Source organism: Falco rusticolus, chromosome 14 (genome assembly GCF_015220075.1).
Source record: "Falco rusticolus isolate bFalRus1 chromosome 14, bFalRus1.pri, whole genome shotgun sequence".
NCBI classification, from domain to species: Eukaryota; Metazoa; Chordata; class Aves; order Falconiformes; family Falconidae; genus Falco; species Falco rusticolus.
In genome coordinates, this window is record NC_051200.1 from 1,510,805 (window position 1) to 1,524,812 (window position 14,008).

At 46.5% G+C, this 14,008-nt stretch overlaps 1 protein-coding gene across 3 annotated transcripts in view; it reads right to left on the minus strand.

The window, feature by feature from the left end:
- Positions 1-14,008, minus strand: part of ZNF185 (zinc finger protein 185 with LIM domain) — a 49,873-nt gene that overhangs the window by 22,843 nt on the left and 13,022 nt on the right. For all 3 annotated transcript variants that reach the window (XM_037408555.1, XM_037408556.1, XM_037408554.1), the window contains exons 2-11: positions 11,765-11,840; positions 9,045-9,183; positions 8,414-8,473; positions 6,522-6,560; positions 5,806-5,880; positions 4,843-4,917; positions 4,103-4,183; positions 2,990-3,073; positions 1,800-1,838; positions 1,094-1,177 (exon numbers count right to left, since the gene is read on the minus strand). In XM_037408555.1, the coding sequence (XP_037264452.1) occupies positions 1,094-1,177; positions 1,800-1,838; positions 2,990-3,073; positions 4,103-4,183; positions 4,843-4,917; positions 5,806-5,880; positions 6,522-6,560; positions 8,414-8,473; positions 9,045-9,183; positions 11,765-11,789 (701 nt within the window). In that variant the 5' untranslated portion in view covers positions 11,790-11,840. The remainder of the gene's footprint in view (positions 1-1,093; positions 1,178-1,799; positions 1,839-2,989; positions 3,074-4,102; positions 4,184-4,842; positions 4,918-5,805; positions 5,881-6,521; positions 6,561-8,413; positions 8,474-9,044; positions 9,184-11,764; positions 11,841-14,008) is intronic.

Genomic DNA, 14,008 nt, shown 5'->3' on the forward strand with positions numbered 1-14,008 from the left:
GGCTCCCTGCTGGGCCCACTAAGGACCAGAGTGGCTGAGAAGCTAATAATGCTGCTGCCTGGCACCAAGCCACCCCTCAGAGCGCGAAGAGAGGGCTGAATCCCAAATTAAATGAATCTGCTTGAAAACAGAGAAGGATTCTCCCTCCTAGGGCAAACATTTCCATTTCAGCTAAACGTTTCTGCATACTGGTCTCACTCAGACCCACACCATGTGCCAGCTGCTTCTGACCAGTGTGGACTCAGGGACAGTGTCGCTACTGCCCCGTTACACCAGAGAGAGCCTGGCCCCAGGTCTTGCGCACCAAGGCACTTTGTCATTGCTCCGTACAGTTCTGCGTATACTTGGGTTTCACAGGAGCCTGTGAAAGGGTCTGGGGGCTTGAAACGAGGCTAACATTTCCCATCAAAGCAAAGATCAATTTAAAGATAATGAACCTCTCAAACCTCTCCGGTCACACCTATCTGTTGCCATCACAGTAGAATAATTAAATCTAAAGTCTAATGAAAACAGAGAGCTGGCTCAGGGGACTGGAAATAATGAGATATTGAGTATTTCATGTCTAGGTGATGGGGTCAGTTCACGCAGCCAAGTTTGCTAGTAAAAGAAAATCGTTACTATCTGATGGCTGCTTGATGGTGGCTCTGACTCCTCCTGCAAGTTGTCTTTCCAGCAGTGCCGCCAGGCTCATTCCTGTGGCATATGAGCACCTTGTGAAGACAGGACTGATTGGGCTATGGCGTGTGAGTGGGAGAGGCGGGTTTACACCATACCACTCACATTAGAGTTGGCCCATGGTTAAATGCAGTTTCTCACGCCCCAGGGCTGTCAGCTGGGTACATTTTGACACTCTGGCCCTGTCCCCATGCCTGCCCATTTGTTTCACCAAGTTAGCTGATGTCATTTTTCATTTTGGATCTTTCTCTTTTTGCAAAAAAGGGGTCACCAGGATTTTCTGAGAAAAACCTCCATCTCTAGTTGTGTTCATATAGCTGCTACCTTGCAGAAAAATGCAGTTACCAGCAAAGATGACAAATCAATGTGCCCTAAAATCAAAGGCAGTCAACACACGACTCCAGGATGAGGTAAATACCTGTTGTCATCCGGTGTGAACCTGCATGAACCAGAAACAGTTGGACTCCTCCTCTGCTGTCCTTCCTCTTCTTCTATCTCAATTCTTTCAAAAGGCAAAAAGAGAGACAAATACCACATTGTTTCCTATTCCCCACTGCCAGCTAATTCAGCCAGTTTATTCTTGTTTTCCCTTAAGCCATGTTTTCCTTCTGTTTCCCCTAGAGGCAGATTTTTCCTGCTCCTCATGCTCCCTCTGCTCTGCTACTGGTGAGCATCTCAACTGGCTGAACGAAGTGAGATCAGTGGCATTTTGCCATCACAGTCACTTTACAAACAGCATTAGTTGAATGCTTCAATTCCAGAGAGCGCCTTAAGCATCATTTCCTTATCACACTGACTGCTTTGGAAGTTAAATGCCTGATGCCTGAAGAGCACGCATCCTGCTGGCTGGAGCCAGCCTCCCCCGGAAAAATAAAGGCAGTGAACGAGTCTCTCCTTGTTTCAGGTTGCCCATAACCCAAAGCATCGTCACTACTGTATTCTTGGTGTTTACAACACTGTGGGCTCTCAAAAGCCAGCGTGATTCAACCCAGAACTTATAAAGGAAGTGTCCCTCCTCTGCTTTGGAACACCTGGGGGTCTCCTATCCCAGCATTTAACAGCAGCCCTGGTACAGAACACAGATGCATGATGCCAGCGGTACTTCCAGAGGGTCAGTGACCTACCTCTTGGCAAACAAGGGTGGAAATTCTTGTGTTGGGCTGCTGTAAAGGAAGCATGAAGGCAACCGTTAGAAGTTTGGAGGTAAAGATACACCTTGGGCAGGGGCAGCTCCCACAGTTTCTAACCTGTAACTGACCCATATGGTGCAAGGCATTTAAGGGGTCACGTAACACCATCTGGGCAGAGCTGACCGTGACCAGGTGTGTTAAACCTGTGCAAATTACAGAGCAGAGGGAATAAAAATAGGAAGAGCAGCTAGTTATAACATGAAGTAAAGAAGCTTCCCCAAAGGGCCTTTATAATTGTATCCTTTCCTGATGGCTGTTTTTCTTCCTGCACAGAAACCTGCCTCCCTCCATACCACACCATACTGCACGAGAGGAACCAGCAGCCAGTGCCAACACCCGTAAAGTCCTATCTAAGCAGTTCTCTCATTCTGGGCACATTCTGGTGCATCCCCTCCCTGCTTCCTCCCGCACAAGCAACCTCCTGGTGCCTCATTGTGTCACACTGAGTTATGTTAAGAGGAAAAAGGATTTAGAGTGAAAGCAAGCTGCAAAAAAATCACTATCATGATTCCTGGGAGATCACAGACCTTGGAAATCTGCTTTTTTTTCCCCTCCCAGGAAAGAGATGGACAACAAAGCCCTGAGCACCAGTGGCTCCTACACATCCTTCACATTCCTGTAACACATCCACACACTACTGTTATTGCTCTTTTTCCCCACAGAACTATTTTGAAGTTGCACCTGAGATCAGGATCTTTTAAATCTAGTTACTGTTCAGACACAATATAAAGCCAAACTCTGTTGCAAAAAGCTGATCCATATTGGACACAGTTTGTATTGGTTCTGATTTTCCCCTTGAATGCAACAATACTGGAGAGAGTCATACTGAGTCCGAAAGTTGAATTCTTGATTGTGGGCCTCAGGGAATTAGGGACTATCATGGGTTTTCTCTTCCTGAAATTTCAGTAAGGAAGACTTCCCAAGGCTCTTGGAGGATTTCCCCAGTTCTGCAGAAACCTGCAGAAATCCTTGGTACTTCTAGGGAAACAGCAGCTATGTCTTCACTCATTGAAAAAGCACCCATGACCTTCAGAGAGCCTTGGGTCAGGCTGCCACACCTGTAAGACTGCCTTCAACTGCCTCTTCCCTGTCTCCTTCCCCGAACCTGCACACTGAAGACTCACCCATTGCTTTTCTTGGCTGCTGAGAGGACGTAAGCACGTTCCCTGCTGGCAGTGCGTCTCAGGACACTGTTGGCTGCCTCTGTCCTAGAAGGGAGGAAAGGGGTCACATTCTGCTCATGCTGTTAGTGGCTGCAGGCTGCAGCCTTGAAGAGGCAACAGGTGAACACCCCAGTGGAGGCTTGTGCTAACCCTGACAGAGCTCCTGTGCTCTGGGGAGTGGAAATCCAGCCAGAACTAAGAGGAATAACAGTATCTTTATCTTTTTCTTTAGTGTCATTCATGCCGGGCCACGGCACTTTCACCGTGCATGTAAAGTGTAAGGCAGAAAAAAAAAATACTTCCTTTTCCAGGAGGGCAGAGGGAGCTCCCCTTTTCAAGACCTAGACTGTTGCAATATTGCGTACTGCAGGACAAAACAATGGGACACAGGCTTTGTGGCTGATGTGCTACATGGGATGCACGTGTCTACACATGTATCTACCACTAGATGTACCAAGGGAGGAGTGCAGATCTCTGAAAGCACTTGTATTGGTTCATTGCCAGTGGGCAAATTACCAAGTTTTCAGTTGTAAAATCTTGTATCTGAGGAAAAGATACAAAATCAGAAACTCAACTGAAAGCAACAAAGACGCTGGCTGCATCAGATGCAGATCTACCACGAAACACATTCCACTCCGGGTATGAGAAGGACAGACCTCTCTGGATCTGGACTTAGATGCAAGCCCCCGAGTGGTCCAGACTCAAAGGTGCACATGTAGGCTGTGGGAGGTGGGTTCCGCCTGTTACTGCCAGGATATTTGTACATCTCTATCTTTTTGCATAGGCACTACAGAGCTGATGGATTCCACAACCATTTCCAGCTGCCAAATTAATTGGGGTATGCTGTCAGGTTGAATCACGTCAGGCTTTTAATTATATTTTGTTGGGAGTGCAGTCGCCTGTGGGCACAGATGCGTGCTGTGTAGAAATATCTGCTTATTATTATTTTATTGTAATCAGCCCTAATGGCTCAGCCATCATCAAACTGACCCTCCCAGTAATGAACAGTATAACTGAAGTGAGTCCACTTGTCACTGCCCCTCCAAGAAAAAGGTAGTTACCTGGAGGGCTTACCTCTTTTTATGTTCATCTGGAGTAAAAGGCACATCATCCTCATCCAAGTCCACTGATTTTTGCTTGATGTTATACGGAGCTCTGAAACAGAAAGGGGAGAGCCAGGTAAGGGAACTGCCTCTGTAGCCTGTTGCAGAGCAAAACCCAAGGTAAATCCAAGGGTAGGGCATGTGGGCATGAGTTCAGACCCTAGAAGTGTTGCACACAAGTGTGGAAGACACTCGTATTTTTCATGTGCTTTGGGGTGTACATGTCCACATAGAATTTTGGGGTTTTTAGCATAGGTGTTAAGTATAGAGCTGGTTCATAATAAATGCTCAGCTGCATTTCAGATTAGAGCCACAGTTTTTGAACATAAAAAGCTGTGTAGGAAATGTCAGCAGTGCTGTTCTGCCACAAGGCCCCTCCTTTCTCCTGGTTTCAGAAAGGCCAGCAATGCTGTAAACCAAGTCCCCAGGCTGCATCCTCCAGTTTCTGCCGTAATTTCTACCAAGTGATACGATTCACTCCACACAAAGGCCATTACCAGTTCAAAGAACACCTTATGGGCCACACAGGCCTGGAGGTACCACCGGGACCTGCTTCAGCTCCTAGTGACAGCTCTGCACTGCTCAGCTGATGAAGCCCTGCCCGGCCGTCTTGGACATGGGCATCCATGTGCAGGCGACTTCATCACTGAGGCTCAGGTGCTGCTGAGCCTGTGCACGGACAGAAAGTGCTGCTCCCCTTTGCACACTCACAGTTTCTTGTAATCCTCAGTGGTCATCCTGTAGCCAGAGGAAGAACGGCACAGGCTGTGTCTCTTCGCAGAAGCGCTGCAGATGGCACAATCACATCTATTAACATCCCCCTTCTGAGTGCTCACCCTTCACCACCCTCTTCCTCAGGTGAGCTCATGTTCCACGTGATGGGGGGAAAACCAGGTGACCCCATGTTCCACGTGATGGGGGGAAAACCAGGTGACCCCAAATATCCACTCTCTGAATTCAGGGAAATCTATTTAATTAAAGGGCAGCGTTTGCCATCTTTTCACAGCCTAAGGCTAGGATCTGAGGTCTGCTTTGCTTCCCCAGGGCCACTGTGAAAGACACTGTCAGAGGGCATACCCTTCTGTGGGACGGTGCTGCTCCATCCCAAAATCAGCCAGTGAGAAGGAAGGGGTCACCTTGTGGCATCATCCTTCTCCCCAGATGAATCAGAACAGATGATAAAATGGGGTTTCAAAAGGTTTCACCATGAGGTGCTACAAAGCATCTGCTTAGACCAGAGCCATGCTTGCTTGCTTACTTACATTTAATTCTAGTAAGATCTAGTAAGTGCCTCTCACAAGACAGGTTTCAAAACAAACAACCAAACCACATTAAAAACCTCAAAATGCATTGTTACAGCTTTGCAAGGCCTCCTTGTGATTTGTCCCCCACTCAAAACTGTTTGCTAAATTAAACCCAAACCCGTGAGTACTTTCACAGCCAACTGCCATTCCATGCCCTGGTGAGGAAAATAGGGAATTCCGATGCCTTGTCTTTTTGCTGTGTCTGCTGAGTGGAGCTGTCAAATGAACAGCCACATCTTCCAACACTTAGCAGGGATTTAGTGGAGCTCAGTGGAAGCCCACAAGCACTGGCCAAGGTAAGAGGATGACTAGAAATTTGCACAATATTTAGAAGTCCATTCTCACGAAAAAGAGGAAGACACACACGTACCTTTTCTGTGCTTCATTAGAAGATGAAGAATCTGGCACAGAAGAGGTCTTATCAATGGTTCTTGTGAACACCCCTCTGACAGGAATAGAGACATGTTACATTTTTTGCTGGACAGAGTTTGGAACTAAAATTAAGATACTTGCAGCCACTCTAAAGCCCAACAGTGGCTGTGTGTCCTGTTGGGAAGAAGGTACTGGCTCAGGACCCCAAGAATTAGAAGGTGCTTCCTTGGGACAGTCAACCTGGAAAAAGTCCCATCTTACTATCTCCTGGCCTTAGACAACATGGTAAAATTGATTCTGATTCTAAAATCAGCTTGTGCACAGGCTTGGGTAGGGTATCACAGAGCTTGTCAACCTGTTTAGGATTATGGTGGCATCAGAGTCTCTGTGGGCAGCAACCCATGTGTCTGAGGAAGCTGAAGCACACAAGCCCCATCACTGGTGCTGTGATCACAAGGGTGGTGGAATGGTTTCCCAGCACAATAATCCTTCCGTGGTCATTGTATCATACAGGGAAGATCTGATTTCCCGTTAACATTACTGAACTACCTGTTGAACAAAATTTTCAAGACTATCTCTTCACTAAGTCGCTCCCTGAGCACTGTAATGTTCCTAACTAATAGGAGAACCCAAGAGAGAGCCATATTTTTCATGCTTGTTGCTCCTGATCACGTTCTTCCCCTACAGCCCAAATATATGCCAATCTATACGAACCTGATGAGGTAACCGGACTGAGGCTTGTGGGCAGAAGACCTATGCAAAGAACAGACATTAGCAAGTTAAGAAACATGAGGAAAACCAACAGCAGCAGCACCAGTATTAAAGGGAAACGTTCACGTGGCTGTCAAGCCAAAAATCTGGCTAAATGGGCCCTGAGTGATACCTCAGCTGCTGCACCAAAATGAAGCTTGGATTCCTTAAAAATGAAAAATCATCAGAAGAAGTGCTATAAAAGATTTTTATAAGAAAAGTGAATTTTAGAGTTAGCCAATTAAAATTAGCCATTAGTGTTTTCTGGCTCAAAATTATGCCCCCAGATTCATGGCACACAGCAGGGAAATTAGATACAGCAGAGATCCCGGTTGTTTTATCACGGGAAAACATCATCTTCACACTGACTTCTCTGAGGGTCCATTCTCAGGAAGGGAGTGTGGCATAGCTACCCTGGAGGGAAAGGAAAGGGATACTGTCAGGTGGGGATCTGGCCCCTGGCACCAGGGCAAAGGCAAGCATCTCTGGAACTTGTTTTAAGCTGTCTTGGACATGTCTTCCTGAGAGCAAGGTGGGAACCAGGATGGGCCTCAAGGACCTGGTTCCCATCAAATGAGCTCAGACAGTCTCACCTCACCCCTGCGCAGATACCACCTCCTCTTTTCCTGTCTACCCAAGTGCCCTTAGGACCAAGATAATTCAGTAAGAAAGCTCAGCAGATCTCTGCTCCAAGCAAGGTCAGCCATCAGGTCAGAGCTTAACAGGAACACAGGTTTACACTGCCCATCACCACATGCTTGAGGTGGCAGTCAATCTCAAATTTAACCAGTTGCCTTCACAAACACAGAAATGCAGGCTCACTGCAGGCCCAGCCTAGCTCTGGAGCTCTCCAGGTGGGATGCGCTGGAGGATGAGTGCTGAGCGCAGCCCCAAGCTCTCATTTCTTCGGTGTCCTCAGAGCAGGCACCAGCAGGGTGCAGACCTTCTCAGCCCTATTGCCTAGCTGTTCCCTGAGCTTTGAATGAGAACTGTAAGGAAGCTGAGAAGTTGTCCAGCTTGTCATATAAATGCCTCTCCTTTGAAGTATAAACTGAGAAGATCCTGAGTGTCCTGGACTCCCTGTCACTCACCTTCTTTCAACTTGAGGGCCTCACACATTTGTGTGAAGATGCCCCTTCAGATGCCACATTTCCAGTGTCACAAACATCCCTGTTTTTACTTATCCTGTGCCTGATAAAGCACTATGCTGCAGAGGGAGGCAGAAAGAGGTAGGGCATGGCAGGGAAACCATCCTGTCTAATTGCAACAAGAAGTGACAAGAGCCGGCACAGAAAAAGGAGAGGAAGCAGGAAACTGCTCACGGGAGAGGACAACGCTCTCCCAGCAATGGCACTGCAGCTAGCAAAGAGTTCTCACATGCAACTAAGCTCTTTCCAACAGTTTTACATTTCAGGACACTAGTCCTACAAGCTCCTGGGCTTCTGAAGATCCCTCATGTTCTGGCCTTGAAGGAAATTCCGCTCCCACCCAGGGTTTCGCTTGCTCTGAGGAGCCCCCAGGCTTAGAGCATACAGTTGTGCCAGCACAGGAGCTGATGTGCACCAGTAATCTTGTGAGATCGTGAGCTTGAAGGCATCCATTCATCTGCACTAAAGACATCAAACCATCCATTCATCCATCTGGACTTTGCAGCAGATAAGCCATGCTCTCTACCAGGTGACAGTTTGTAAGATGTTACACTGACCAATGCAGGCTCTCTGTATTTTTCAACCCAGTTGCGGCAGGGTATGAGGAGGTGCAGAAAGAGCACATATTTGTGAAAAACCAGTGAAAGCACGCACGGACCCCATGAGATAACACAGAAGGGAAGCAACAGGATGGGTCCCCAAAAATACCTGTCATTCTGGGGAGCAATAGGCGTTGAGGCTGTGGATCCCCCACTGGCCTGTCCAGACCTGAGTAAAGAGAAAACACAGTAACATAATTAACTTCTGATCTTACTGAACATGGCGAGACATTTTTGGGGAGAGTTGCTAAGACTAATTTGGGCTTGGTTTTGTTTCTAAATAAAGAGAAGCTGGTCCAGATTGTGGCGTTCCCTGGTACCAGGCTGGCTGCATGACAAGCCCTGTGAGCTGCAGGAGCTGCAGACCTGGCTGTTTTATCACTTAAACTCCCTCCCATTGAGGTCTGCCCCTTCGTTTGTCATGCCAGAGAGATGGTGAAACACAATCTGGCTTCAAAAAAATTTCAGAGTTCTCCTGAGACTTCAAATCTGCCTGTGCTGTTGGCTTCTCAGCTCCCAGGAAAGGCTGTTTCTCGGAGCTTCTCCCCAGGCTGCATTTAACAAAAATAAACAGGAGCACCGCTTCCCTTTGGCAGTACCATCGCCTGGCATCACGGGGACCCCAAAACATGCTAGCACCGCATGTGCTGCTTCTGTAGGCTGGAGAACAGAGTACCCACGGGAAGTTGATGAGGGAAAGGGAAAGGAGAAGAGGAATGTTCCTCAGTGGCCACACTTACAGCGGGCTGCTCTTTTTCTCATCCTCAGAGTCTGAGTTATGGTGGTGGATCCAGCTCTTATCTCCTTTCAGGGTGGTGCGAACCTTCATCTGCTTAATGATCCTCCTGCGGTCTTCATCCGTGGGTGGAATGACACGTCCTAGGAGAGGCAGAGGGAAAGAAAGGAGAGAGGAGGAGGGTTGCTGAGAAAGGGCAAGAATTCATAGTATCAGCAGGTGAGCCAGGGTAAATCTCGGAGAGCGAGGAGCACGAGTCTCCTTTCAGTCAGAGATCCAAACACTGAATGAGTCTTTTGCCACTTCTAATGAAAGATGGAAACAAGCTGTCATCCAGACTTCAGGATCAATTTATGCTGATGCATCACGTCCTCTCACATAGTTTCTTCTTTCCTTTCAGAGGACTGTTTAACATTAAGGAGACATTCTCTTTCAGGAAGACCCAAGACATTCAGTGGGTGGTCTAGTCATAGATTTACAAAGCACCGAGTTCCCTCTAGCATTTCCCATCACATCAGCTCTAGCATGAGGCTTTTCTGGTTTGTGGGAGAGGATGATACGTCTGGAGCATGAAGCTGAGCCAAGAGTTGGGGGTTAGAACTAAGCCATAAAATGCAACACCAGACTGTCAGCTTTCTCTGGTGGCCTGTCAGAGTTGGAGAAGTCCTTTGGTTCCTCATTTCCACGTTTCCATTACAAAGCTCAGTTTCAAAGACATATTCTCAAACCATGTCTCCCCAGTGGTGTGGTTCTGGCCCGAGTCTGGAAATGTCCTAGCCTGTGTGGTCTCTCTTTTACTGTCCAACAGCAAATCTGCCACCATCCTCATTCTGCTCCTTGTCTTTGTTCAAGGCCACAAATAACACCTACGTCCTCTGGCTGAGAAAGTCAGCAATGGCAATTAAAACATAAAATTAAAATGTAGGAAATAGCAGAAGGTCATGGATTAGGAGTTGCTAAGTCCTCCCAGTGGGAAAAATATTGGGTGGGAAAAGCACAGGTTAATGGGAAGGAGTATTAAAGCCAAAAGTTTTGGGAACAGGCAGGGAAGGAGATGGGAGGCTGGGGAAGGGGGAGCAGTTTCTCATAAGGAAATGTGCAGGTGACTGATGTGAAGGGCATCAGTCATCCTGGAGTGCCAAAGTCCTGCTGGACTAAATTGATTGCTGCTGGCTACTATTTTTTTTTAAAAAAAAGACATTTTAACTGTGAATTTCCCCATCCAGCATTTTCTTCTGAGGGAGATAGCTGTTGATGAATAGCCAGGGAAATACCCGGATGAAGACCAGATAAGGAAATCTCCTTTTCTATGTATTTCTAACTATCTTCTATCTTTTACCATTTTGGAAATGACTGGTAAGGGCTGAAAACGTCAAGCCTGCTCTCCTTGTCACACCTGGACCAATACAGCTCAGGAGTTTAGAGACACCAACAAGTTATTGCAGCTTTACAACTTCTTATCATCCAAGCCAAGGAAACTGCCTGCCTGTACACTCTTAGCCTGTGGCAAACGTGAAATAATTCAATTTAGCTACCAGGAATGGAAGGTCATCTATGTCTCTGTATCTTGTGCTCATGATGGGCCAGAAGGCTGCCCAGAAATAGTTATAGCTGAGCAGCTGACATGCAGTGAATTGATGAATCTCTGACACACTGTCATATACTTCAGGTATATGTTACATAGTAGGGGTAAGATTTTATTACTTAAAAAAAAAAAAATTGGTCACATTGGACAGTCTCTAAGGAAAACAGCTATAACAATGAAGAGGATGTTCTTCCTCAGGTGGAATCAGTAGCACTTAAAAGGCACAGTTATGCAGGGCCGCATCTACGCCAGGGTGTAGTTTAGGGACCAGCAGTAGTACTCTTCATGGGGAGCACCTGGAAAGGGAAGGGCTGCTTTTCTTAGCACTAAAATTTAATTTTCAGTTTAAAAAATTAAATCTATTACCTAATGGAAATGAGTAAGGCATTTCCACTCTTCTTCATATTCCTGTTTCAGCTTACCTACAGATTTGGAAGCATTGTCCCTTTTATTCACACCTAAAGGTCCTGTGAGCATCTGTTGCTTAAAAATTACATCTCAGTCTGCCACAGAATTCTTCACCTTGGGCATGTTCCTGGGACAACTCAGGGCAACTTGTAGCCCCAGTATGATTTTTCCACACTCCTTGGTTAATAAGACATTATTAGGAGTTTATTAATAATAAAGGCAGTCTTCTCATTACTGTATGGCTATTGCACGCTGCACAAGGGTGGTCTCCAGCCCACAGACTTTTGTTTTTTATCTCTAGAAGAGACAACAAGAGGGTGTGGGTACATGGATAAAGGGAAGCCAACCTAGTCAGCTGCTGTACTGGCTGCTGATCGCTGCTGTATTTTCAGTAGACATTTCAAGGACAGAGAGTTTTAAGGAGGATCTTGAAAAAAGAATAATATGGAAGTTTATTAGTCTTTTGCTCATCTCAAAACATCAGTCAGGCCATAAGCTCTTCAGATCTCTATACCTTCATGGACACTGAAATGATAGCCAAATGCATGTTATTTTGGAGCTGCAGGTTGGAGCAGGTCCCAGACAAGGAAGAGGTGTCCTGTACCCTTGGGCACACTGCACTGAGGGAGTTGAGCAGAGACGTTACTGCAGATAAAACTGAGCAAAGAAGGCAAAGGAAAGCCATGACAGTGGACAGATCCCCAACAGCTTGGGACGAGGAAAAAAATTACCTTTACTGACACCCAGGGACATCATGGTTCTCAGAAGCACCTTCCACTTCAGTCACTGTTTGAATGCAACAAGCCCCTGGAAGAAATGAAAAAGGGGGAAAGCAGAATAGTAGATCTGATATAAAAACTTTGAAGTTATGTGGGAGAGCATCACAACAACGTTATGGCCACAGAGCCTGGAGGATGGGGAGACTGGGGCATATATAACCAGGGTTGTGATTTCTCCCCATGCCATGTACCTTCAGTATCAAGGATAGGAAAAATCAAATGGGTGTGCTCTCCACAACAGTAAGTTTTCAGACTGGCCACAACAGATGCATCCCTCCAGCTCTGTGAGGAAAGTGGTGGAGGAGACCTTAGCAAAAGTGCCCAGAGTCACTCAGGTGGGGCAGACCTTCTGGAGTCTATAGAACTCAGAGCAGCTGAGGCTGCTTGGGTAAACCTTAGTATTTTTGTCAAATGGGAGTATAACGTAAGTGCTCTGACAAATTTCACTTGGCAGAGATATCTGCTATTGCCCCAGGACACAGCAGAGAGAACATCTTACTTAGTTCTTGCTTCTGATGGCAGCTGGGCACCTCCTTCAAATGACCACAGTAAAACAGCAAGGAGAAACTCCTGGATGTACAACCTCAGAGATGCTCTGAGGTGAGGAATTTGCAGAACAGTGATCATTTAGTGCTGTAGTTGAACCACAACCAACAACAAGCCAGGAGTCGGGGGTGGGGGGGTGGGGTGGAAATTGGTTGTTTCAGATTCTGCCAAGACTTTTTTTTTTTTAGTTGTAAACAAACAAAAAAAACCACCACAAAAACCAAAAGAAAGCAAATCCCCTCAAAATGGACCCACTGTTCTGAGATTAGTAGAACCCAGGTTAATTCAGCACCTGATTACATTTTATCGGAAAAGTTTATTTTCTTTTTTCACTCTCTAAAGTTTTTCCTGTAAACTGTGGGACAAGTTGTCCTTTCAGAGGAGAAAATCAAGGGCAACTTCCAGCTTTTACAACCCTCCATTCTTTCCTTGCCAAAACTATCTGCTGAACCTGGATTCTTAAGCGACTCTGCTATTCATTAATAAAAATGCCCAACCCTATTCAGGAGTCTGTGAATCTAAAATTAGGTTGTTATTATCTGCTGGTGGGCTTGTCCCTGCAATATTGCTGTGAAGCCACACGCCCATAAGGAATGCCGAGTGCTGATCTCATAGCATTGCTTCTTGGCAAAGCCTACTCCTTCAGCTTGTCTCAGCCGAAGATCTACCTCCTGCAAATCCACTCCTCATCCAGTTTGGACTGCGAACAAGCTCTCTGCTATTACCCCAAGGCTCCCTCTCCCTTTTGCAAACACTCCCAAACATTAATTCAGCTTTCACCATGAGCAGACAGCCCACCTCTTTTCTTATCATTCCCACATCCCCCTTCCCACGCAAATTTAATTGACCCTGCTATTTAGAGAGAAATGAAAACTGTAGCGTTGTCCTAGATATCCATGAAGAGCCTCAAAACACTTGGGTATCTTTATACTAAAGGTGGGAGCCATGGCTGTAGTCTGCAGGAGCACAGCTGACAGACCTGTAATCTGGCCACTTTGGGTTAAAAAGAAATCACAGCATTGTGGACCTGCATGTAGAGAAGCCACGTGGCTTCATTACCTACAGTATCTGAGTAAGGAAAATTCAACCCACAGCTGCCTTGCTGACTGCAATTCAGAGCTGCATTTGACACTCTCCTCTACTTAGTAAATTCTTTCCTATTCCAGGACAAAATAAAACTGAAGCAAGTAGAGGATGAGAAGCAGTGGAAAAGAACTATTCCAAGAGTTTGATATGGCTCTGATCCAGGGCAAATCAAAGGCAGAAGTAGACATAAGCTACGTGCTGTCACATAATGGAGGTGTTTGGAAGCTGTGGAGCTGTTACCTGTCCAGCAGCACAACCGAGAGGTGATTAGTCCCCCAGCACAGATCTTTTACAGAAATAAGCAGAGTTCAGGAGCATATAGGAAAGATCCTCGGGAAGGTCTGGAGGGAGGACTGAAGCTCACAGAGGTGCAGGACTAAACTCCACTCCTGTCACGCACCCCAGCTCCGCCTGGCACGTACTGTGGGCACCGCGCGCCAGCCCTGCAAGAAACAACGTCTCCGTTTATTGCTTAAACAGAAACTTTGCTTCTTACTCACACGATTCTCCTAACAAATACACCCAAAAGGAAGGGAAGCCACAAAGGGTGATACTCGGCACGTG